We start from the raw sequence: 26,079 nt of genomic DNA, 5'->3' as shown, positions 1-26,079 counted from the left end.
TGAACTGCACCCCGGGGAACTGTGCCGGCACGAGCCAAGCAACAGAGAAGGGCTCCCAGGGCAGCGAACGCGTCAATGAAACCTCTGGGCATCAAGCACTGGTTTGATGGCCCTGCTTGGGCCCGAGCCGTCTCTTGCCCAGCCAGTGCGGCTGGCACCCACAGGCACCTGAAAGGAGGGATGCGTTGGGCCAGCCCTGCAGGGCAGCAGCAATGTGTCACTTGTGACAGCCCATGCCATGCAGTGCTGGTGTCATCCGATGGAGCGCTCAGAAATGGGATGGATAGTGCTGAGGAGAGCACAGCCTTCTTGCAAGCCCAGATTCTGCCAGACCCTTTGTAACTCCTCTCTGTGACTACTGGAAGGGGCTTATGTCCTTGTTTCTGCTGGTGTTGGGATATTTCTTCTGGGGCCTTCAGGACGGTTGTGGCTGCACAGGCCTCGCTGCCCCAGCACTGGATGAGGTGGCTCCTGGCTGTTTCTGGAGGCTGTCATTCCAGATGCCATGTCCTTCGGGAGTGAGCATAAACCATTGCTCCCTGGTCTTGTGGTTCTGTGAGCCAGTTCAAGGAGACTCTGGAGATCATCTGGAGTCTCTTCGTGGCCGCCTTCTGCCCTGGGTGATGCTCCCTCCTCTTGCTGTCAGTCTTGGGGTTACAAACATGTTCTGTACTTTCCTCCTGATGATCCAGGGGTCTTCTCCCCCCACTTACCAAGCCGTCCTTTCTGCTCTGGCTGCAACCGACCAAGCTCCTTCCCGTCTCCAGCGTGCACCTCTGCCTCCCTGTTTGCTGACGAGGAGGAGCACAGCCAGCTCCCCTCTGGGGTGTTCTGAGCCTGAGCTGGTCTTCCTCATATGCCCTCACAGGTGAAACTGGAGATGGACAAGGCTGGAAATGTGCTGTGGCTGGTTCAGGAGCAATACGAGATCCAGATCCTCCTTTCCTCTCCCAGTCGCTCCAAGGCAGGCAGCTAGCACTAACCTCAAATCAGTCATTGTAGCGTTTCTTGATACAATAAAGGCTCAGCTTCCCACAGTGGATGTGAGGACAGGCAACCAAGCCTGGGATGACCACAGGAAGTAGATACGACAGTCTTCTCCACCATTGCTAAAGCACAACTAAGAAGCAGTAGATGGCCAGGTTTGCTTAGCCTTTGTACTAAGTCTGCTCCTGCCTGTGCTGGTCTGGTGTGCAGCAATCAGCATCTCTCTGCCAGGGCCAGGGTTTTCCGTGCCTCCTCCTGGGCACAGAGGGCTAAGCAGTGGGGTAAAAAATCCCACAACTCAAACCGGACTACTGGCCTGTAGGGTTGCAGAGCTGGGTTCAAGATAGTAAGATGAAGAGAACAGACAGAGGAGTGAGCACTTAACCAGGAGGGGGACCTGGGAGAGGGGACTGGGGCTTCATCAGAAAGATTATTTTTTTAATACATGGATGGATGATGTACCTTTATCAAATAAAACAAATACAAGCCCAGAAACAGCGTATCAGAGAATCATAAAATAATTTAGGTTGGAAGGGACCTCTGGACACCAACCTCCTGCTCTCAGCAGATCCAATTAGATCAGGTTCCTCAGCTACTTGTTCTGGATGAATGTCTCCATCACTTCCCTCAAGAATGCAAACCCAGGTTGTGGCACAGGAGTCATCTTGCCCCATGCTCTGGCTGCAGGGGTGGAGATGGCTCTCACAGCCTCAGGGGAAGGAAAGGGACCTGCCTCAGGACAGTGTAGCAAAGGTGTGTACCTGCTAGGTGTTGCCTCAGTGCTGGGGAGAAGGGGAAAACCCAAGACTGAGTCCAAGGGTACCCATGGGAAGAGCAAGCTGATTCTAAAACTGAAAGTAGATGTGGGTTTGTGCAGCTGTGAGCAGGGCAAGAGTGATAGGGAGTTTCCCTTGGAAAAGCAGGCTTGAAATAAACTAGCCTTAGAGGCCTTTAATGCAATCACGTTCTGGCTCTTCAGGGGAAGGCCTTCTCCATGGTAAGCTGGAGGAAGAGCAGCAGGGTCCCTGGGTGCAACCTTCTGGGCTGTTTGGAGAGGTCAGTGCCCCCTGAAAAAAGGAGGGAGGAGGTAGGGTTGTCTTTGTGCAAAGAGGGCACCACTCCTGTATCTCACAAGGAAGTCTGTGGCTGACGGAAAAAGAGGACAGGGACCTGAATAACGAGCGTCACAAGGATGTTTCCACTTTATTTTAAATTGCACATGTGAGACTAAGTCTCAGACTAGGAGTCACCAGTTCTTCTGTGAGCAGAAAACCCCTCTGTAATCTCAAAGGGGAGCCTTGGAGTGGAGCAGTATACCACCAGCCATGCTTGCATGGCCCTAAACACCAGTTCTCATCTTCCCTACTAAAGGAAAGGCCACATCCTCCATCCCTGAGGACACACAATCACTGTCTGCAAGCTGGAATAACCCCCTCCCTCACCTCAGCAGCTCCTGGCCCTGAAGGGACAGGGCTGGTGGCCGAGGCATGAGGAAGGCAGACACAGAGCCGGGAGGACTGCCTGGGCTCAGCCCAGGAAGTAGGTCACTGCTGCCCGCTGTGCAGGAGGTGCTGGAACAAGGAACCATCCTTCTTGCTTAGGCGGGTGGGTGAATCCAGCTCTGCCACTCTTCCAGCTTGCATCACCAGCACGCGGTCTGAGTCCCAGATGGTGTTCAGCCTGTGGACAGCAAACGCCAGGACACAGGTTGGTGGATCTGAGGAGAAACCCTGGATACTGCTTCCCCTGCTGTCAAGGGACAGCCCAAAACATGCCCAGCACCAGGATCCACAGAGCTTCTCCCTGTGCCCTCAGGGCACACTGCAGTCCAGCTCCCCAGAGAGCCTCTGCACACTGCTGAAATGCACCATCTCTTAGGAGAGCACAGCGATGCCTTCCAGGTTTGCTGGGCATGGCAGGGGACCAGGAGCACAGAGGGAAGCTCTGTGGAGGGAGGTCTCAGGACCTGCCTGATTCTCAGGTTGCACAAGATGTCTCCATTCCCACAGAAGAGTTACTGAGTTGCTTCTGTTTGCCCCTACATTTCCTCACCTGCCACCTCCTGAGAGCAGCAGAAATGGACTTGTGCATCAGCTGCCCTTCCCCAGCAGTCTGGCATCTTTGCTTATGCTGCCACCACCAGTGGATTTGTAGTTGCTGCCAACCACAGCATCTGCAGCACAGGTATGCACCCAGTTCTGCCCAGAGTGCTAGCAGGGCAGCAACCTCTGGCCCTAGCGAGGGAAGACCGGGCAGCAGGAATGCCTTTGCACAGTAGTGCACTGTTCAGTGCGAAACTACATCCCTACGAAGCTGCAAGTCACAAGGAAGACACTGTACAGTATTTGAGCAGGTAAAAAGTGTTATGGAGTTCAGGATTCTGGTTACACGTTCATCCCCAAAAGAGTGCCAAGACTGCAGCACTGGAAGAGACTTGGAAGGCCAAAGGACAAGCACTGAGTCACTTCCAGGCCTAGATTTCACCCACCCAATTAATGGTTCACCCAAAGCTGAATAGCATGGAAGAACTGAGTACAAAACAACCTCATTACCACCTCTCCCTTCTTACTAGTCTCCCCCATCTTCCTTCATCACAGGGAAGAAGGGCTGGGGCCATCTGCAACCCAGTCTTGCTGTTTTGCCTTCTGCCGCTCCTTCTGCTGGTTCTCCTCTCTAATTACTCCACACTTCAGCCCACAGTGCCCTTCCTTACCTTTCTACTGTTTATGCATAATATTCCTAGTGTAGGAACTACGTTCTCTTCACAACCCTCCTGCCTCCCTCCTATTTGATGTATTTAACAAGATCCACTTGATTCACTTGCCAAGTCCAGCCCACTCTGCCTGTCATCCATCACTCCCACTCTGTGCAGCAGGACACCTGCCCCTGCCACCTGTGCATTTGATTTTTAATTTTGTGGTAACCTTTATCCTTTGAAAACACCCTTCATACAACTGCATAACCCATAATCCTCCTCCAAATTCTCCTCCACTTGGCCAGTGGGAGCACTGCCTAACCCTAACCCATCCCTTGTCAGTATCCGCAGTGTTCATGTTTTGCCCTCCTCCTTCCACCTGTAACCACCTGCTGCCCCTAACTCTTACACTAAATCTCTCAGCTGTGGGGCAAGCACTGCTGTCCTGTCCAGCCCGAGCAGTGCCTGGCCTGCCACCATCGGGTGCAGGCTGGAACCAAAACTCAGGGGTTTGGAAAGCAGAACTACCCAGCGTTCTTCCTCCCCTGGCCAGGTGCTGCCTGCAGCCCTTCGCTGCCGGCTGTCCTGCAGTGCCCTCTACTGAGCCAGAGACACCTGCTTCTTCCCAGTCTCCACGCTATTCCTTTCTGCAGGGTAGTTCTCCATTGCTCCTTGCCCTAATTTGGCAGAACCACAAGGTCCGATTCACTCCCCTGGTCCCAGTAGGCAGTGTCCAGGAAGAGCCGTCTGCCATACGATACAGCGTTTTGCCCTTTAAACTGTCCCTCAATTTCTGGGTACAACGTTTTCACATCCAGTTGTTCCCAGTGCCCAGGGGCTAATAAAGCAGAAAAGGCAAATGGGAAAGGTCCAGCCTTTTGCACTTGAAAAGCCTCATCACGGAGACCTCCCTGCTCAGCTCAAGGCTCAGGCATGGTAGGTGCAGCCACCACTCCCTGTGAGCAATAGGATGAATTTAGGCACAGAGCGCTGCTTCCTCCATACCTGTGAGCAATCGTCAAAACAGTTTTGTCAGCGAAGCGCTGGCGGATGGTCTGCTGCAGCAGCTGGTCTGTCCTCGGATCCACGCTGGCTGTGGCCTCATCAATGCACAGCACCTGCCAGGGACAGAGAAGGGAGCTCCCAAGCACCGTAGGGTAAGACCCCAATCCCTGCCTGGGGACAGTCCGAGAAGGTAACGCAGGACATCTGTTCCCATCACACCCCAACTCTGGAGCACTGTGCTCTGCTGTCCCCGCACAGCCATCACCAGTTCGCCCTCCCCCTCGCTCCGATGGAGACAGGGCACTCACCTTGGCCTGCGTCAGGAGGGCTCTTGCCAGACACACCAGCTGCCTCTGTCCCACGGACAGACTCTTTCCCTTCTCTCCCAGCTCGCTGTCCAATCCACCTGCAGGGGTCAAGCTCAGCAGTCACCCCACCAGGTTCTGTGCAGGGCCCCAAATGACTCCTCCTGTCTGGGGTTTTGCCAGTAGCACTAAAAATCCCAATCCTGCTCAGGCCTTGGGAACTGGAGCCTTTACGCTTGGACATAAGCAACATCTGGCACAGAGACACCACGCTCACCTAGAACAAGAGGCTAGCTTGTCTCTCAGGCTCTGCTCCAAGACCCACAGGGACCTGGTCTCATCAGCAAGACCCCACCACCCACTCCATCACCTGCCAGTCCCTTGCCACTAAATCTCAGGCAATGCCACTGGGTCCTACTGACCTGTTTCCACTCTGGTCCTAGTGTGGCCTCACACAACCAATTCCCTACTGCATCCACCTGGCCCCTTTTCCTCAGCTACCTGACTCAACTGAGGCTTTCTCCCCTCTCCCAGTACCAGGGCTCACCAGCTGGTTCTTGCTGGGTTCAGACTCACCCATCTGAGTAACAGCATTCCGCAGGTGGCACTGCTCTAGCACCTCGTGGAGCTCAGCATCTGTCCATTTTCCCTGGGGGTCCAGGTTTTCTCGGATTGAGCCACTGAACAAAAACGGATCCTGGGGGATGATGGCCAGCCTAGATCTGCAAGCAAATGAGAGCTGAGGGCAAGTTCTGCAGAGCAGAGGCCTTATTTTTGTTTTCCTGGGGTAGGGTGTCTTGGCTTGCTGCATATCTTAGAGGCACAGAGACATGGGTCACATATTCAGCCTGGTTTACTTAGCACAGCTGTTCAGAAACACAGCCAAACCACTAACAAAACCACTAACAGCTCTCAGCCTCCAGGCCCCTCCCAGCTGCCCTCCACTCTGCTCAGCCCCCTGTACCTCAGCTCCTCCAAGCCCACCAGCTGGCTGTCAACACCATCCAGGAGAATCCGGCCTGATTTCAGCTCCAGCATGCGAAAAAGGGCCAAGAAAAGGGTGGATTTTCCAGATCCTGTGCGACCCACAATCCCCACTTTCTCTCCGGGGTAAATGGTGAAGCTCACATCATCAAGTGCATTGGGCAAGCCTGTTCGGTAGGCCAGGACCACATGCTGGAATTCCACAAGCCCCTGGCTTGGCCAGTCAGCAGCAACCTAAAAGGGACACCTGGGTGAGACAGGGTATGACTATGACCCACCGTCATCTCTAGCTTTACCTCCCCACCGGCCAAGCCCCATCCATCCCTTTGGACAGTTGCTTGGCTTCTGAGCAGATCCAACATTCAGCCCAGCTCCAACTCCAGCCTCCTCCTAGCCTTGTTCTTCTCTCATGCTTGGACTTAGCACCTGTTCTGCTCTCCTACCCCTTCTCATCATTCCAGCCCTCATCAACTCCTGCCAGAGATTACTCCCCACTCAGGGGATGTACTGGTAAAGGATGAGCGATCAAGGCTGTTTCTGTGGGTAAGGGCCCTCCACCCATTCACCGGAACACTGTGATGTCCCCAGAGGGCAAGTGCAGGGCACAGAGCCAGAAGATGAGCCAGTCCCTGAGAATATATTTGAGCTTTTACCTGGATCTGTTTATCCTGAGGCTCCACAGGGATGTCTGTGGTGTATTCCTCTGTCCGCTCCACACTCACCATCATGGTCTCTGTCAGAGTGAAGCTGGAAATGAGGCCTGAGAGCAGGCTTGTGACAGACAGGGCATAGGAGAGCGCCAGGCCCACAAGTCCTGCGAGGACAAAAGCATAAGCAACAATGTTATTGGCAGGCAAGGAGCTGGGATCTTGGTGGCAGGACAAAGAAAGAAGGGAGAAATCAGCACTCTGGAGCCTGGGATCCCACTCAAGGATGAGGGCACACAAGAGGAGGGACAGGAGCTGAAGCACTACACTGTGGGTGACTTGTAGAGGGACAGGGAGCAGGAGCTCTGGATCTTACCCCAGTGTAGGAAGACGTGCAACTCTGGGCTAGGAAAGGGGGAACCCCTGGGCCACAGCCTACCTGGATTTCCCAGTTGCTTCTGGTGCTGGATGATGGCAACTCCTGCAATAGCAGTCACCACAGCGACTCCAATCATCTGCAAGCGGATGTCCAGCCACTGCATCGCTGTGTTACTGGCAAAGAGGCAGCGCTGGTTCTGCTCTAAGCGCAGCCGATTCTCCAACTCAAACCTGGCAGGCACACAAACAGAGGTTCGCACCACTCGGCCTCTACTCCTGCTGCCCCAGAGCAGCTGCCACCTTATAACCAGCTCCACATCAGGAAGGCTCTGGTCTATAAAGCCAAAGCCCTGGCTTTCTGGGTGCTCCTTCTTTCCACTCACCTCTGTGTTGCCCGCATGGCTCTGATGCTGCTCAGTCCTGAGAGGGTCTCTGAGAAGTGAGTGTAAATGGGAGACAGGGTGACACTGTAAAGGCGCTTGAGCTCCCGGGATGTGCGCCGGTAGTAACGCTGGATGGAGAAGTAGAGGGCAGCCAGAGGGAGCAAGACCAGACCAATCCAAGGGAGTCCATAGGTGATTATCACCAGCATACCCAGGAGCCCATACATGTTGGCCAGGAAGATGTTGAGGATAAATGGCAGGCTGTCATCCACACAGTACAGGTCTGAGGAGAAGCGGTTCAGGATCCGGCCTGTTGGTGTCGTGTCAAAGAAGGTGATTGTGGCCTGGCAACAAGGGACCAGAAAGTAAGAGCCAGCCACCTGCAGCAAGATCCAGCCGCAGAACAGTGCCCAGGAGAGCAGGACCAAGGGATGCAGATAAGGCCATAAAGAAGTGGCCACCGCAGCCCCTTTCCTTTCCTCAGCTGGAGGAGAAATCTCAGATTCCAAAGCCAGCATCCACTCACAGCCATACAACTCATGTTGTTCACATGGTAAAAGGAAGGAGCCCTTCTGTGACGAATGGCAGACAGCTACCAAGATAGCAGTCACTCAGATACTATACTGGCCCACCAGTAGCCAGTGAGACAACCTTCTAAGCCTATCTTCCAACCCTCTAATTCTAACTCTAGCCCAAGGACCCAAGGAAGCCCAAATCTTAAAGAATCCTAATGGGCACATGCCAGCATCAGCCCTAAATCTTGCTTAATGACTCCTTCCAATCTTATCTGAATATGAGCTCATGATCCTGCAAAAACTACTTTGATTCAATTAGCCCTCATCTTGGCTATGTATCTAAGCCTAGTGAGTGAACAGATGCAGGTGGCAGCCCTAAAACACCCCTCCATGGAACAGAACAAGTCTTACAGGACACATTTTGAACCCTAGCTTATTGGCTCCTTGTGCTAGCTGTGGAGCAGCTCTTTTTGGATATAGTCCTATGGGCTGCTCATCAGCCAATATCAGCAGAAACGCTAATCCACCTCCCAAAGCCTTACTCCTAACTATGAGAAGAATGTCAAGGCAGAGCGAATTGCAGGAGCCCCGGGCCTGCCCTGGGCCTTCTGACCATTACCTTTAGAGCCCTCTGGAGCAGTCGGTTGTGAATGACAATGGCAGCATGGGTAGTGCCATAAGCAAAGAGGAAGGCCCGAAGAATGGTGAAGAGGGAGTTGGTTGCTGCAATGCTCCCATAAACTATAAGGTAGAAATTCACATCCAGTGAACCATTGGAAGGTGTTGGGCTGGTTTCCAGAGCTTGAATAGGGGAGCTGCAACACAGGAGGAGGAAGATTATGAATCTGCCAAGGTCCCCATGACAGTAAACTCACAGACAGCACATGAGAACTCAGGAACATACTGAAAGGGAAACCAGGATACTTCGACCTGATACTCTTGTGAGAGTCCACCCTTTGTCATGCTGGGACAAACAGTGATTACTATGCAGCTAGGTGTCTTCCATCATCCCCAGGGAGAAGGCATTTGGGCACGTCATCAGGTCAGAAATTTCAATTCTTTGTCTTTGCCAAAGCAGCCACACAGATTCCCTGCAGCGGGGTGGTCAGTTTATCCCTGCGCTCAACAAAGATCTTCACAGGAAATGCACTTAAGTGCAAAACGGGAGTGTGTTTCCAGCTTCCTTCAGCACCTCCTGACTAGCATTCACTTACACAAGCCCAGCAATGGAGAAGAGAAGCAGCTCTGGGGAAGGCGGGGAAGCTGAGCAGACCATCACAGAGGTATCTGCTGTTTGGGATATGCTGGAGATCCAGTGTGACAGCCACCAATCTGAGATATTTCTGGATGCTACAGAGAAAGACAGATCGCATAAAGAGGGATTCAAATCAGCAAATATGAAGCAGAAAAGCTGGAGAGAAAGCTGCTGGACAACTTTTGTTACTGTTTCACTGCCCAGTCTAGTCTTCCCCTGCCTTCATTCTCCACTGTTAGTAGTAAAGCAGGAGCAAAGGAACAGCCTTGAGCTGCAGCAGTGAGACGCCAGATCCTGTTCCCACATGTGCCCCCTCCCAACCATGCTACTTTAGCTTAGAGAAAAGACATTGGAACAGGTTGCCCATAGAGGTGGTGGATGCTCCATCCCTGGAGACGTTCAAGGCCAGGTTGGACGAGGCCCTGAGCAACCTGATCTAGTTGGAGATATCCCTGTTCCTTGCAGGGGGGTTGGACTAGATGACCTTTGAAGGTCCCTTCCAGCCCTAACCATTCTATGATTCTATGATTCTATGAAAAGGGGTCTTCCTTCTCCAGGGAGAGTGATCAAACCTCCAGCCTCCTCTTCCCTGGACTCCACACAACCAGGGAACGAGAGGAGAGGAACATCTAAAGAGTGATACGCTGCTGGACCACTGCCTCACCTTGCATCAGGAGCAGTGAGGAGAGGATGGACAATGCACAGCAGCTGCCCACTGCCAGCCAATATGCCTTGTAGACCTGAAAAGCCACTGCCCCTTCTTTCTTCTCTTCCTCCTTGCAGATGAGATGATTGTTTTTGGTTGATTCTTCTGCCTGTGCCTCTGTGGCCTCTTCTTGGCCCAGTTCATCAGGAGCTGTGGAGATGGAGACAAAAGTAAAGGTCAGCACAATGCAAGTTCCTCCTGCAGCTACTCCTTGCTGTGAAGAGAGCAAGTCTAGACTATAAGGGAGACTTTTCTTCCCTCCTCTCTGCCCTTTCAAGACAGGCGCATCAATCCTGGCAGATCTTCATTCAAAGCTGGACCACAAGTGGAAGAGCAGATTCAAATATGCTCCAGATACTTGGGCCTCCTCTCCCTGTATGCACACATTACCCACAGATCAGCACTGCCACAGCAAAGCAAGGTGGTGGGAGCTCTGCTCTAAGGCCAGCAGCCATCAGGTACAGGTTTGGTCTGGATGCTCAGCTGAGCTATGCTGCCCCAACCACCCTCAAGCTTGCCAGGTATAGACCTTTATCCTTCTGTCGCTTGTCCATATCCTTGAACTTGGGGAAGGCTTCCACAAGGGGCAGGATATCAGCTGGTGCGCCTGTGAAGACAGACATGCAAATGCTTCAGAGTTTCTGAGGAAAAGATGACAGCTACTCACTGCCTCTTGATATGAAATGGCCCAGTTTTGTTCTTGAATAACATTCCCTATTTTCTCTCACAGCATCTGCACCCTTGAAGGCCCTTTTTCATACAACCTGCTATGGCCTTCTGCCTTATCCTCTCCCCATCTCTAGGGCTTGCGCTGCTTTATCTGTCCATCTGCACTTTCCCTTCTACCCCATCTTTGCCCACATGCAGTGTCCTCAAGCTCTTTATCATAGGGTTCCCCATTAGTTAATGCTACTCCCTTATGTCCGTCTTTTCTCAGGCCATTCCAGGACCGGCACATAGGCACAAAAGCATGCCTGAGAAGACAGCCAGCGTACCTGTCTTAACTATCCTGCCATCGTCTATCAACAACAAAGCATCTGCCTTCTCCAAAAACTCCATCCTGTGGGTGCAAAGGATCCTCGTCTTGTGTTTGAGAACTCCGAGAATGCATTTCTGCATAAGATGGTTGGCTACGTCTGCATCAACAGCAGCCAGGGGATCATCAAGGAGGTAAAGCTCTTTATCCTGAGAGGGAGAGAAAAGACAAGGATACAGCTTCTGGCCCTGCCAGCGCAGGCAGTGCTGTAAAGAAAAGTGCAAGTGCCTCTGTGTGGCACACCACCAGCACCTTTAGGCCAGCATGATGTGGTTTAAGACATCCTGCCACAGCACATTGCACAGCTGGGTCCTTCCAGCTTCTTTATATCTGACTTGGCACTGGGCACAATCTGTCACAGCATGACTGCTTTGCTATTTACCTGGTAGACAGCTCTGGCAAGGGCTATTCGAGCCTTCTGTCCGCCACTGAGTGTCACACCATTTTCACCCACCTCTGTCTGGTCACCTGCTGGTAAAATCTGAAACATTCAAGGAAATCCATTTAGAAGGGACAGGAAACTACTGGGCACTCAAAACCAGAACACTGAGGTCCTTCTCCTGCCTCTGACAGCAATCCCTTAGGGTGACATCTTACTGAAAATTAAACAATGTAAGACTCTATGCAGTGGTTCTGCAGACAACTGGCAAGCTTGGCTATATTTATGCCACTAGACTCTCTTACATTCCAGAATAGGATTGCCACATCTGAACTACCCACTGAGAGCAAGTTCTGGTCTGAGATAACTCTGATATTATACCTGGGAATTTTCTGGGAAAGCAATAGCTGTGCCTGCACCAAAATCATGCCCATCCAAACAGTTTAGCAGTAAAAATTATTGAGTTTCAGTAGCTGCAAATATTTACTTCTTGATTTAGTAGCAAAGGAATAGTGTGCTACTACTCAAATAAATATCTTGCCTCTATAGAGTATTCACAGCTCCTGCCAAAGCAAACAGGAGCTCCCAGCGCTTGGCACTTCAGAAAATAAGGCATCAGGTTATACACTGGGTGGAGGCAGCTAGCTTCCTACCATGTATAACTGCAGGTTCACTGGCTAACATGTCCACAAGCCTCAAACCTAGAATACATGTATTACTGCTAAGAGGACCATAGACTCAGTCCTTCCAGATCCCATGGAAGTTCCTTCTGATCCAAAAAAGCATCAGCTGCTGATAGGTTCTGCCTGAAAAACCCAGCAATCATCAGCTCTTCAAGAACATCTTCTTTCCCCAGGATCAAGAGCTTTTGGTTCAGCAGAAGAAACCATCCAAAATGCTACCAGGAAGACTTCACACCTTAAAGAACAGTGGGGCCAGGTATGGTCTGGGATTGGTAATCATAGTAATGTGGTCTGACTGGGACATTGGAAAAGCAGGCTCAAGCCTGCAAGAATGAGAACCGCCCCCAGTGAGGGTTAGGCTGGATGCAAAAGCTGGCCAAGGAGGCCCAGGCAGGTTTACAGTTTCGGCACTCACATTCAAGTCCTCGGAGAGGGCACAGGCCTCCACCACCTCCTCATACAGTCTGGCATCATATTCCCGCCCAAAAAGGATGTTCTCACGGACAGTGGTGAACTGGATCCAAGGCTCCTGCGTGGCCAGACCAAATCCTTGCTCCAGGTCACAAACATAGACTCGTCCACCTTGTCTGCAAGCACACCAGAGGTGAGTGGAAAAGGCAACAAAGAAGAACAATTGGCAGACCAAAACAACCTAAAAAGAGAGATAGGGCTTGATAGTCCCTGTCTGCCATGGCATGGAGGGATCAGACAGGCTTTAGGCTACTTACTTAATGAGCTCTCCAGTGATGGCTGCAAGCAGAGAGCTCTTGCCAGAGCCAACCTTCCCAACAACCCCCAGGAGCATTCCCTGCAAAGGGAAATGAAAAGGAGCAACCTGATGTGCTAATGCAGGGTGGCTCGTCCAGATTTCCTCAGCTGCACATATCCTGTAAGAAAGCTGACTGCTCTCTTAAACTAGGACTATCTCACAGGTCCAGTAGCAGAGCTGGGTACAGTTGTTGGGCAAACCAGACTCCTGTTATGGCACGACACAAGTCTGCAAGGAGTGTTAACAATAACTGAGTTACTCTGGAAGCAAGCTTTGTTCCCTGCCCAGTCCTCTCCTGCAGCAGTGGTAGAAAGCAGAGGGAGTTGGTTCATCTCCTGTTCGTAAAACATGCCTGAATCTCCTTCAGGAGAGTCCCTCTTGACTAAGAGAAGATTTTGACGCATGGGTCATAAGACCAGGAAAACATGAAGACATCCCACCCCTGCTCTCTATTTGGCTTCTCTAGTGCCATTCTTCTCAGTTACCTCCTGTGTCCTTGCTCACCTTTCTCACTGACAGGTTCTCAATGTGCAGTTGCAGAGTGCCTGTGGATAACGGCTGCCCGGTGCCTTCCTCCTCAACTGGCGCCCATGAGAAGGCTGCACATCGCATGTCCATGGCAGTAGCAGTACCTGAAGGGCTATCTGCAAGGGAAAAGCAGCACAGCATTGCACTACTATGAGAAGGTCAGAAAACAAAAGGCACCTGGCATCACAAATTCTATCAGCTTTGGTCCTGTATGGGCACCATCATGATGCCCTGGACACAACCACAGAATGAGACGCTTGCCTATTGACTTGCCCTTAAACTTATACATCCTTTCCTCCAACCCTCCGGTCTCCGACACCCATCAGACACATGTAGTGACCTGCTGGCTGCCAGGGAGACACTGTAATGATAATCTGGTTTTATTATTGCAAAAGGTAAAAGAATGGCAGGGAGTTGGCAAAAGGCAAGGAAAGAAAGAAAGGGAAATGAGATGGCTCAGGAGAGGGGCACTCACTCAAGCCTTTCTGCCAGGTAAAGCCAAGGTTGTTCACGGCTTTGGTATCAGAGGAGCTTAGGAAGAGGAGGGAGCAGCTTCTTCTAAAGGGGCACTTTATGGCAGGGCTCCGTGGGGACAAGCAATGGGCTACGGTTGGTGAAGAGAAACGTTACAGTCTTGTCTCCCGTTTTCCACCAAAATGAAGTGCTTTCACTCTGCCTCTGACAACCAAACGTCTTGAATCATGGAGTGGCAGCCAGCTGCCCTCCACTACTGCCTCTGGGCCTCACACCTCAGGTCTCTGCTCTGAATGTCCCTTGCCCAGGGTCCCAAGCCCAGCAACACCCTTCGCCCTTACCTAGAGCATAATAAGCTTCCAGGTCTTGGTCCATGAGTTCAAGAAAACGCTGGATTCGATCCAGGGAAACTTTAGCTTCCAAGGTCCCATTCAACACCCATGGGAAGCTGTTGAGGGGGAGAATGAGCATCCCAACAAGGGCCAATGCTGTGAACACCTGCATGGGTAAGGAAATAGCCATGAGTTGGAGGCAGTAATTCCTTTGCATCTTGTGTCCTCCAAACAGCTTCATCAGTGAGAGCTTGAAGAGCTGAGGGGAGACACAGGCTGGGTTTATTTCCCAGAAAGCCACCTCAGGACTACAGCTCCGCTGTAGATTGCATTCCGCGTGAGACAAAGTTGGAGCTCTCCCCACTATCTACTCACCTTTGTGGCAGTGAGCTGGTGACCCAACAGGACATAAGTGATGAAGATGGCAATGGAGACAACAACAGGCAGTGCTGCCCACAGATACACGCACACAGCATCCAAGTACTTGATGGCTCGTAACTTCTGCAGCTCCTTAGCCCGGCAGGCATTGATCCTGGTGCTGAAGTGCTTCTCCCAGGCGTAAAACTTAATCACACGAACGCCACACAGGAACTCTGTCATTAGCTGCAGGCAAAAAGGAAACGCACATAGAGCAACCAGTGCCTGCCTAACACACCAAACGCCAGCTAGGCATCTGCGCTGGGGCCAGATGGTATCTCTAGCCTGCCTCCTGCTAAGCACCAGGCTAGAGATACCAGGAACCATTTATTGCTAACAAAGAAATAAAATCAAGGCTCCAGCCTAGATTCTGTTTACCTGTGTTGACCTGACAGTGCCTTGAGATAATAATGCCTGATTCCCAGGCCTGGTGCTTCCATGACACAGCTAGTCTGTGTCCAGAGCCTGGCTGGCTCACACCCAGCAGCTCAAGTATCCCTGCCACATGCTGTTCTCTCATTCCTGCTTTCAGGTCAGCATGTGCAGAGCAAGCTGAGATGCGTCTGTTTACTCACATTAAAGAAAACTAAAAAGTGAGAGTTCATTCAGCAAACCAGTCTTACAACAGTTGGAGAAGACCCAGCATACCCCATACAACTAGATGCACCTTCTGTTGGGAAAATCGAGTATTTTTAAAGCTCCCAACAGTTCTGACATGGAGCTGATTTACATTTCATGCTTCCAAAGCACGATGGAAACAGCAAGTGAAAGTGCTGTTTCCTCACTTTAGAGACACAAGGCTAAAAGGTAGGAATCAAATGTCTGACGTGGCGAGGAGAGAGATAGCGCTGCAAATATGCAGGAAACAGTGGAAAAGATGACTGAAGGTGCTAAGCTGGAGTGATATAAAACCACTATGTCCACGATCATTGCATTCATCCAGACTGCAAGCCACCTCACCACTGATAGCGTGACTGGAGTAATAGGATGGACGCATTTCTAAATGAAGCGATCAGGAGTCCTACCTTTACTACACACTGAAAAAAAACCTGCAAGGGAACCTGAATTAGCCCAGAGGGCAAGACAAGCATTAGAGGTTCACTGTCTTGTAGGTGGTGAAACTGCATCACCTTGAAATACTTTCGAATGAAGTGCATGTGTGTGCACCCCCTTTAGCACTTTTCCCAGCAGTTGTGACTCAATTAATATGCTTGGGATCACAGCAACTGGCCAAAAAGCCAATGTCCTAGGGACAAATGGGAAGAAAATACAGTAACAAACTCAGAGAGTCACCAGCTGCCCCTCACCTTGACCCGTGTATCCTTGTGTTTCAGCATCTCCTTGTTGTTCATCAAGATGCGGTCAGCTATGACCTTGTTGACGGGCACAAGCAGCAGTGCCAAGGCCAGGCCCCCCAGAAAGGCGACCCCCACTTGCTGGTAAAGGAGGTAAAGGGTAATGGCAAACTGGAAAGGCAGGCTCCACACCTCATGGAAGCTGAGGCAGAAGTTGACCAACCTACCGGTGTCTGTGCTCATGAAGTTAACAATTTCCCCCACGGTGAAGCGGGTAAGGCTGGTGCTGCTGACACGCAAAGCCTTGCGATAGATGGCAGAGATGATGGCAGCCCGCATCATCAGCATCACCTTGTTCACCTCGTAGCTGAACTGGTTCCGCAAGAGAGCGCCTAGGAAGGAGCCGGCAAAGAGCCCAAAGGCATAGAGCATCCCATGGCTCAGGGGCTCCTGCTGTGACTCCATGAAGTTCACCAACAGGTTCAGAAGCAGAGGACCTGAGAAACCCAGCAGGTTGCCAGCCAGCTTGAGAAGTCCAAGGGAGTAGAAACGAAGACCAAAGGCTGCATGAAGAACTGAGAAGAGTCGCACGGCCTCCTGGGCACGGTGCAAGTTGTCCGGGACATCACTACTCCCATCGCCTCCAGCAATGATTGGGCTAGTAAGAGACACCGTCTCCTCCTCTACTTGGTGCAGAGCTGCCGCCTTCTGCCAGCAAGAGTAAAACTGATCACAAACCCTGGCAGCCTGGAGCTGGCGAGGAAGCACATAGACATCCTGTGGCTGGTTCAGCTTCCGCTGATAGCCACATTTCATAAGAGGGTTCATCCAAACATAAAAGAAGCGTGAGAGCCAGCTCTCACCGTCTTCTGCCACTCTCTGCTGATAAGCCACTGGGATCTCTGGCTCTGAGATGAGCTGGTCTTCCTGCCAGGAGCGATTGATGGAGAGCAAGTCTTGCCTGCCAGTGGTGGGTAAGAGGTAGCCGATCACATAGGCGAGCAGAGAGACCAGCTGCAGACAGAGAATGGCAAACCTGGAGGAGGCAGCAGGGTGGGCAGGGGACCAAGCTGTCCCGCTTTGGTAGTACCACACCAGCGTGATGACAAGGGAAGGTAGGGGTAAGAGAGCGAGGACAGCCAGGGCCACAGGACCCCTGGTAGAGCCATGAATGGACCTGAAGAGCATAAGAAGGGCGAGGCCATGTGTAAGCCATGTTAGGGCAGCAGTGCCATTTGCCAGCACTTCCAGGTACACAGGGCCCAGCTCCTGCTGAGAAATGGTGGCTGGGATGGTATCAGCAAGGAATAGGCCAGCAAGTATGAAGGAAGTGGCAATTCTGCATCCCCAGCCTGGCCTGCAAGGCATCCCAGAGCCGGATCTAGAGGAAAGAGCAGATAAAAAATTAACAGTTGAAAATCTATCACCTCTCAGTCAGTACTCTTTCTGCCTCCCCTCTTCCCCACTTTATCTGTTCACTCTTACTTAACCCTCCTGGTAAATTTGTAACTTCTTCAGACTGTAGGCATTGCTAAACTACATCAGGTCAATATAGCCCAGTATCTGATTAATACCAGAGATTCAGATGCTACCAAAATTTCTCTACCGAAATTTGTTTGCAAACTGTGATATTTTGTGGACAGATTCCAATTCTTGAGGATTAAAAAAAATTAAGCTCTTTAACACAAATTCTGGAGGATCAAATTCTCTACGTCCCATCTCTGATCCTTGATTTCTCTTGTCTTTGCGGTGTTTTGTCTAGAAACATTATTTTTATCACTGTTGGTTTCAGTGATGCTGTGTATGTAAAGTCCATAATCTATTGCCCAACAAAATATTGCATTATTACTTGAATCATTATAATTCATGGCCTTTCAATATCAGTGAATTTTGCCATGCTTATGAACTTCAGAAGACGGTTAACAGGAAAACAATTTTTGATTTCTCTGAACCCCTTGTTACCTTATAGACATGTTTCATGCCACCCTGGATTTATATGCTCTCCCAGAAGATTCCCAGTTTTCCCAATCCCCATTCACTGAAATTCTTCTGAATTATTTTCTGTGATTTTATGCTCACTACTCTATTCTTTCTGGATTCCTTTCTGCAATGGAGGGACCAGAGCTCTACACCATACTCTGAATTAGGATGGATGCTGACAAACATAATAGCATTACAATATTGTGTCCTAGTCTAATTACATACTCATCACATTATAGGGAGATCTAATTTCCAGCCTTTCCACTCCACCTCCAGTCCTGCATAATAATCAAGAGTTAGACAAGTTAGTTGCCATACCTTGGAGTGCCAAGGAAGCAGGCACTGACCATTGCAAGGATCACATGAGGAATCACATTTAACGTCAGCTGATTAAAGCAATGGCCAACGCTGCCACGAACCCACACAGGGAGTGGATCTTCTGGGCTGGTTCCACACAAACCAGCCAGGATGTTCTCCATCCTTTGCTGGGAATTGAATGTGGGAGACAAGAGCTCCTAGGGTAGAAAAGAAAAAATACAGCATGAGGTACAAAACGAAAAGAGTACAGCCCCAGTATGAGGTGGACTGTGACAAGAACTGAACATAGAGCTAGAAGCAACTTCCTGGGTCACGTGGTTCGTGCCCTGCTATTGCACACTCGTTATCGTATCAACTACTTTACAAAACGATCAAGCTCCAGCTTAAAACAAATTATGTTGTTTGTTCCTTTAAGTCACTCTGGGACCTCAATGCTCTGGGAATTCGAAGCTTTCTGCTTATTTCCAGGGTGACTTTTTCCCATGGCCAGTTTATCCTTTGAAACTAAGATCAGGAAGCATTTGCCTTTCTAGTGATCACTCTAAAAATATTTTGAGCTCCTTAAACAATAATCCATCAATTATATTTCCATCTTCAAAACAATTCCCACAATGGTACTCCTTAAGACAGTGTGTAACATTAAACACCCTCCGGATTGCAGGGGAGGATGCCTGTGTGCATCCAGAAAAGCAGGCAGCACCTCCAAGCTACACAGGACAGGGGAACCGGTGGGACCCCATCCTTGCGTACCACCCCACGGACTGAAGCACACCTGGGAAGGCCTCGCCTTCACAGCGATTTCTCTTCGCACCAGCTGGTCCTATCTCCAGCCTGGGGCTAGCTGAGAGCCACAGGCTTGGAACGGGCCCGAGCTCGGCATGCACGAACGGGGCAATGCAGCACCGCAGCCGGGGGACTGGGCCCTGTCCTGGCGGCCCTCCCAGCATGCACCGGTACAGCTCCGCGTACCGGCAGGCCCTGGCTAAGCTCCCGCCTGGGGACCGCCTCGCCGGGCCGAGCGGCAGGCCGGGAGTCCGGCCCGCGGCCTGCAGCGGGCGGGACGCCCCGGAGACCCCTCCGGCCCCTCCCACCGGGGCGACGCGCAGCCCCTCCCCACGCTGCCGCCGCACGCCGAATTTTGAGCCCCGCTCCCCGCCGTACCTCGCCCCGCCCCGCCCCAGCGCTCGCCGCACGGGGAGCACAGAGCGCGCGGGGCCGCCCCGTGCGCCCCCTGGAGGCCGGGAGGACGCGCTGCAGCCCTGGCACCGGGTCCGGCCGGAGACGGCGGGAGCTGAGCGGCCCGGGGCAGGGGGCCGGGACCAATGCCCAACCGGCGGGCAGCGAAACGAGGGCGCGAGTCAAAACCGGGCGATCCGGAGCAGGGAGGCCGCTGGGGCGCGGGAGCGCCAGGCCTCGGCAGCGGGCTGCGAGGGAGCCGACGCACCAGAGCCCACCGCTGGGGAGCGGTTGGCATCTCTTCTCGGGCAGTTCCAGCTCGACTGACTTAAGAGCGCCGAGCTGCCACCAGGTAGACGGCGAACCCAAGGGAGCTCAGAGATTTGGTCAAAAGCGTGAGGCCGATATAAGGAAAAGTAAACAAATTAAACATGTGCAGCTCGTTCAGACGTTATAGAATCATAGAATAGAATGGTTCGGGTTGGAAGGGACCTCAAAGATCATCTAGTTCCAACCACCCTGCCATGGGCAGGGAAACCCCCCACTAGACCAGGTTGCACAAAGCCTCATCCAACCTGGCCTTGAACACTTCCAGGGATGGGGCATCCACAACATCTCTGGGCAACCTGTTCCAGTGCCTCACCACCCTCAGAGTGAAAAATTTCTTTCTTATATCCAATCTAAATATACCCTTTCAGTTTAAATCCATTATCTTCTGGTTACAAAACAAACCAAAAATCAATCCCCAGCCTTTAACAAATGTGATTTTGCCCAAAAATTCCTCTAGCTCCTTCCTGGTGATCTTATTTATCCCTCCCCTCCTTCTCCTACCATCTTTGGCCCACAGTGGCTGGCACTCCGTGAACATTTTCACACCCACACATACCAGGCACGGGAATATTTATGCACCGCTGCGCTTCTGGAGGTCAGCACCGGCAGGTACAGCCCAGGCAGTACTTTACCAGTATGAGTACTTTTATGGATACAGCATTCATTGATATTACAAGAGCACGTTGCCAACAATAAATCACTATATGCGAAGTGACAGAGCTCTCCCAGCCAGGTACCACTAGGAACACAGATAAAAAAACATCGTCATTAACCAGATACAACCACCTGAATAACACAGGCTAAAAAAATTCCACTCAGTTTTACCTGTGTTGTGTTCAGCTGACTATGTTTGTCCAGAGCATAAACACACACGAGCAGCATCCCCAAATACAAGACTCAGCCTTTATTACAAGAGCACGTCGTGCTGCGGGTGAGTAAATGCTCAACTTTCTATTTCAGAGAAAACGAACCTGACAGGACATCCAGCCTCCTCCCCTCCAGACTGTCATGTGTAACAGGAGGGCACAGTGAATGCCACCACACCATCTGGCAATTTTAGCTGCTACTGGTGATTTTACAGCAAATGCTCTGGATACTCCACTCTCCCAATTGCTTCCTCAGTACTGTCTTTTGCCAGGGAAAATTAGTGTATCCCTGTAAATAATTCATCGCAGGTAGCAAACTTTACTTTCAACATGCAGCTCATCAGAGATACAATAATGCATTCTCTGAGCTCAGAAGTGTTATTGGTGGGGTGCTGAGGGAAGAAAATAGCAGTAACATTCCTGCCTGAGAAAACAGTGATCTGGCTGAGGGAGTGTGAAACAGCAGAAATAACAGCTAGAGCTTGGAAGCCACAATACCCTCTCATCATAGTTTACATGAAAGGAGCAGGAGGAGAGCGCAGTTTTCCTAAACCAAGATATATCCATATCTCTTTGTTTAATTGTCTCTGAGGATTCTGATTTCTTGCAGCCCTGAAAGTAATCTTCGCCTGTGTGTCAGAGTTGCAAGGCTGCCTTTTCGTGACCAAGCTAGCTACTGATACTGTACACTGTGCATATCTGGCCAGTCTGCTCCTTCTCCCACAGGTCATCCAAAGGTTTCTAGAATAAACTTTCCTGTAGAGGCCTTGATAATAAGTTTTAGGTCCTCTCCGCTGAAGGAAGCTTCCCTTAAAAAAAAAACAACTGTGAAAGCCGCAAACCCTCATGACACAAAATAGGGGATGTGTGAGGCTGGAGCATGAGCTGCACACGAGTGAAACTTTCAGATTTTGTGGTTCTCATCTCTTATTTATATCCAAATGAAAAACAACCAACCAACCACTTCCCCTGACTTAAGACACCAGAGAAGTTCTCAGATATCAGGACAAACACCATCCTCTCTCCCTTGAGCTACTCGTTCTCAGAGCTTTTCCATTTCAGCCACATTGCGTTCTAGCGTTCTCCGTTTTCATGTGCTGAATTCCGCTTGCTCGTCTTTCCTGACTTCATGTTCAAAACCATGAACTTTCCCACTTCAACTGGAGGACGGACAGCTTTCAGATGTCACAGATCCCTTTTTGCTCCAGATAGCATTATCTACACTCATGGGAAAACAAACATGAAGGGTATTGAAAAAAAAAAAAAAAGAAACCCTAGGAGAATACTAATCCACCCTAGCTGATCTGAAATCACTGGTACCTGTTCCACATAAGAACATTTAAATAGAAGCAAGGCAAGAATCTAAATAAACATTCCTCCTTTTGGGGCTTCCTTTTGGCTATTTCCCCTCTTCCTGAATATTGCTGCCTGTGACATTTACTGCTATGTATTTGACTGATTTAAGAAGCGCATCGTGTGGAGTACAGGCTTCTGGGTAGTATCGCTTACAAAGTACCTTGCACACTATAAATAGTCATACACCTGACATTTATCAAAAAATCAGAGCATTCAAAATGGATAAAAAGAAACCAACAACAGGTTTAATTTAATCCACCCCCACAGGCCAATGCAGGCCAGGTTTTATTCATTATCTATTACCCAGACTTTTTAATGCTCTAGATTGATATACCCACAGCAAGGAAGAGCTATCTGGCAAAGGCAGACTGCCCCCCGCCCTTCTCTTACGAGTTTATTTTATGAGATTACTTAACACCCCTCCCAGGGCTCGGAGGCAGGGAATGAGTGTAGGCTGCATGCCCATTCTGCTTCCCAGGTAAAAGTAAATATTGAGCTGAAACAGAAGCCAGCTTAGACAAGCCTTAAATTCAGAAATATCAACCTTGTAACTATAGATGCAAACTCTCTGAAAGCAATTGTCTGTTTGGACGCATCTTCTGTGCTCCCAGCCAGGGCTCTGCTATCAGCTGAACCATCCTCAAATTCCATGATGTCATGACGAAGGAAAGCTTGATTACTTGGCTCAGTCCAAAATTTTTCATGAATGGGTTGCTTTGCCTGGATCTGAAGACACAACATACACATTTTGTCCTGTTTTCCAGGGGAAAAAATAATACAAAGGTCAGGAGATGGAGGAATTTCTTCCGCCATACCTTGTCACGAGAACACTAATTTTGTCATTAAAACAGAGAAATTGTCTTTGTTCTTACGAGTAGCTTAGCCATTTAACATTAGAAGGAGTGCTGCATGGTTGTCTCATGCCCTTGGATCTAGTCTTGACTCAGATATAAGAAGGTAAAACATTAAAATTAAAGTCTTATGTTTTTCTCTGTTACTGTACTGCTTTTTAAGGTAATGATCCAACCTGAATTAACTTCCATTCTGATTTCTGTTTACTTGTTCATGCTGTGTTACTGCTATCTTTTCTCATTCTGTTCTTTATTGTCCTCAATGTCTTTTGCTCCTGTGACTGTCTTATTTGAGGCCTAATGAGAATTCAGAAACACCTTATTACCTCAACATTGCCCTCAGCATCCAATTAGTTAAAGTCTCTCCAAGCAGCAGCTAATTGCATGTTCAAAGATGAACTCTGGAATTCCACAGATGAGTTTGGGAGCTGAATTTGTAGCAGAGCAGACTGACTGGCACCTCCTTTGTCCAGTGAGAGTCCAGAGCATCAGCCACAGGAGTATTACAAAAACCTTTGCAAAGCAGGTAAGGACCTTGCCTGACTTTTTCGGTCCCCGAGACAAACTGTATAGTTCCTCCTCTTGCAAAGACCCGAAAACTCTCAATTAGCTCTGCACCACTGGGCCCAACTTTCGGTACTGGTTTTAAGAATTATTTAACTGAATCCCACTATGGGTGCTCAGTCCCTTTAAAAACTTAACTGAGTAAGGCATGTGACTGAAAGATGACACTACAGCTAGCACAGAATGAGTTCATAAACTGTAATTGTAAAGCAATGCTCAGTAAGATGACAGGGTGCTACAAATGCCAATGAGCACTAGTCAGTCAAGAATTTTTCTCCAACAAATGGAATTTTTCCGTGCTGAACTCTTTTAACACCACAACACATACACCCTGTTTGCTTGCTTTCTACCATTTGTCTCTTGAGCAGTTTATTTACTGATGTGCAGATGGATGTTTTAATGAACTTTCTGATTAGTTATTGCTATCTGCATTACTTTACCTTCCAAATGCCACTAAAATCTATCACCAGAAACCACCAGGACATCTCCTGTAGAGCTCCTTTGGATACAAGGCCAAAAGAAGATAGAAAATATTTTCATGTTCTGGCATTTTGCAAAGCTTTTAGGCACTATATGCATAACTTTAGACAAACTCTGACAGAAAAAAAAAAAGTATTTGCTGGGTGTCTTGGGTTTGTGGCTTTTTACTCTTGACTTTTGAAATCAAACTATGGTTTAAAACCCCTTTTTTAAAAATTACGTAAAGAAAGCAAGAGCATGGAAGAGATGTCCAAACCCAAACAAGTCCATTTTCTCCCTCTTGCTAGGCTGTAAAAACAGCCTAGCAAGTAAGTAAAGTGAGTAAAAACTTACATCAGTGGTAAAACTGAGCACTTGACACAGATGCCTGACACTAACACATGAAAACATGGGTTTCCTTTTAATGAAGAAAGAGAACACATTCGCGATAATAGTATATTTCTTATAGTGATAAACTGCTCAGATGTGATCTTCGGTACAAAACTAAAAGGGAAATTCCTACACACACTTCAGTTTTGTAGTTATCATGAAGCCCAACTCTCTACCTCTCCAAGCGTGACTGAGTCTGCTGCTTAGGGTGGTTAGTTGAGTATCCATCACCTCCACCATCATCACATTTTGCTCCCACCAGAAACAGATCTACAGTCTGCTGGGCATCTTCAAATATGAAATTCTTATCCCAGGATACTTATCATAGAATGGCTTGGCTTGGAAGGGACCTTGAATTAAGGTCACTGGTGACCATTATCAACTGTAGGAGAGAAGGGGGAGGAGTAGACAATGGTTAACGGAAAATAAGACAGTCTTTACATAGCTCATGCTTACTTTGATGATTGGCACAATGGAGCGTATTTCCTGAGCCTGTGTAGTGGTGCACTCACTCAGAAAACGTCAAGGTGGGGCAGTTACTTTTAAGACACAGTTGTACCCTACCACTCCCAACAGAAGTAACTTATTATAGTATGGGAGGGACCCTCACCCATCAGGCTGCTGCTCTTTGTTGCTGCTGGTGTAAGTCATCTGTTTCAAATGGTGTGTTCTGTTGTAGCAAATACATTCCCAAAAAAAATACAGGCAAAATTTCATCCAAGGCAGGAAAAATTGTCGAGGTCTTCAATTACAAGTCAATTGTCATCTAGCTAATAATAAAATACAAGTCTAATGCATGAAACTTCTCCCAGTTTCTAAACAAGATATATAGGCTCAGGAATTTGGGAAATGGAGAATTTTATCAGAACCTTCATTTCTCTACATTAATTTCTTTCTACTGCTAGCCCATTTCAGTTAATTGAAAACACTTCCTCCTCACCAGAGACAGCCCTCAGCGTGAAATAAGAGTAATGTTTCATACCTCACTTACAAGAATCGAAACTGCCATACTCACTTGCCTGCACTAAGCATGGCTGGTAGCAGGTGCTCAGGTGAGGAGAGGGAGGAGGCAGGAAGCAATTCCTCCCTGACATGTCATCCCAGCTCCTGGCAGCCACAGCATGGAAATTTGTTCAGAAGTTTTCTGAGCTGCAGGCTCAGGCTCAGCTTCGCCTCACCGAGCAGCCAAGGATTGCTCTTGAACACGCTTCTGCTTAAGGACAACACTCATACCGACAAGCTCCACCGCACTGTGCAGGGGAGAAAAAAAAAAAAAACAACAACAAAAAACCAAAACCAAACCAAAACCAAAGCTCTTTTGCCTTTGGCTTCAACCTCGAGGCTGCTGTGGCCACAGGCACCCCAAGCTGCCGCAAGGCCTGGCCGAGGCCCGCTGCCTCATAGCCCGCTCCTCGGCGTTTCTCCCCAGCCCCCGCGAGGGAGAGGTCCCCCACAGCCCCCTCGGCCGCCCAGGCGAGGCTCCTTCTCTCCATTCCCACCGCCCGCTCTCTCGCCCACTCGGGCTCCCGCTGAGGGGAGCGACACGGCGGGAAGCCCCAGAGAAGCAAACGAGTTTGGAGCAGCCGCCTGCGCGCACTCCGCCGTATCGCAAGCGACCGCGAACAGGAATGGGAAGGGAGGCAGCGGCGCGCCGCATCGCCGAGGGGGAGGGGGAGGTGGGGGGGGGGGGGGGGGGGGGGCGGCGGCGGCGGCAGTACCCGCCCCTCCCCGGGCTGCAACCCGCCCCCCCGCACGTGACCGGGACCCGGCGCCGCCATTTTGTGCGGGCGTCCCCAAGCAACGCCCCCCCGCCCCCGCCCCCTCCCCGGCCCGGGCTCACCCCGCCCCCCCGCTGGGCCCAGGGGTGCCCGGCTCGGGAGCGCGCGCGGAGCGGCCAGCGGCGCGCAAGCGCGGGGGGCGGGGGGGGGGCCAGCCCGGGAGAGGCGGGGGGGGCCGGGTCAGAGGAGCTGGGGCGCCCGCGCAGGCCGCCGGGACCCCCGGGCCGCCGGCGCCATC

The 26,079-nt window shown here is 50.3% G+C and overlaps 1 protein-coding gene and 1 long non-coding RNA gene across 2 annotated transcripts; both read right to left on the bottom strand.

Moving 5' to 3' along the window:
- Nucleotides 1–2,194: 2,194 nt before the first annotated feature.
- On the bottom strand, nucleotides 2,195–18,264 carry ABCC10 (ATP binding cassette subfamily C member 10). Its single transcript, XM_086631645.1, has 21 exons — nucleotides 18,072–18,264; nucleotides 15,786–17,154; nucleotides 14,437–14,664; nucleotides 14,071–14,227; nucleotides 13,232–13,371; nucleotides 12,687–12,766; nucleotides 12,374–12,545; nucleotides 11,279–11,377; nucleotides 10,856–11,045; nucleotides 10,390–10,467; nucleotides 9,819–10,010; nucleotides 9,114–9,249; nucleotides 8,519–8,714; nucleotides 7,385–7,728; nucleotides 7,063–7,232; nucleotides 6,630–6,790; nucleotides 5,957–6,210; nucleotides 5,569–5,714; nucleotides 4,996–5,093; nucleotides 4,688–4,800; nucleotides 2,195–2,667 (listed from the first exon to the last, which is right to left on the bottom strand). Exons 1-21 carry the CDS (start codon nucleotides 18,230–18,232, stop codon nucleotides 2,532–2,534), a joined length of 4,620 nt encoding a protein of 1,539 aa, XP_086487771.1. The 5' UTR covers nucleotides 18,233–18,264; the 3' UTR covers nucleotides 2,195–2,531.
- Nucleotides 18,265–22,022: 3,758 nt separating this feature from the next.
- Nucleotides 22,023–24,388, bottom strand: LOC147529270 (uncharacterized). Its single transcript, XR_015222916.1, has 2 exons — nucleotides 24,240–24,388; nucleotides 22,023–22,552 (listed from the first exon to the last, which is right to left on the bottom strand). It is a non-coding gene; the product is annotated as an uncharacterized LOC147529270 (long non-coding RNA).
- Between the last annotated feature and the right edge of the window lie 1,691 nt (nucleotides 24,389–26,079).

The sequence above is a fragment of the Tauraco erythrolophus genome, chromosome 2 (genome assembly GCF_009769465.1).
Source record: "Tauraco erythrolophus isolate bTauEry1 chromosome 2, bTauEry1.pri, whole genome shotgun sequence".
In the NCBI taxonomy this organism is placed as follows: domain Eukaryota; kingdom Metazoa; phylum Chordata; class Aves; order Musophagiformes; family Musophagidae; genus Tauraco; species Tauraco erythrolophus.
The sequence above is the reverse complement of the archived record's forward strand: the minus strand, read 5'-3'. Positions and strand labels throughout refer to the sequence as shown.

Excerpts from the sequence above, each read along its gene's own strand:
- ABCC10 (XM_086631645.1), bottom strand. The coding sequence starts at position 18,232 with ATGGAGAACATCCTGGCTGGTTTGTGTGGAACCAGCCCAGAAGATCCA. Across the intron at positions 12,767-13,231 it reads AGAACCTGTCAGTGAGAAAG|GGAATGCTCCTGGGGGTTGT; the intron begins GTGAGCAAGGAC and ends TTCCCTTTGCAG. Across the intron at positions 5,715-5,956 it reads GTGGGCTTGGAGGAGCTGAG|ATCTAGGCTGGCCATCATCC; the intron begins GTACAGGGGGCT and ends ATTTGCTTGCAG.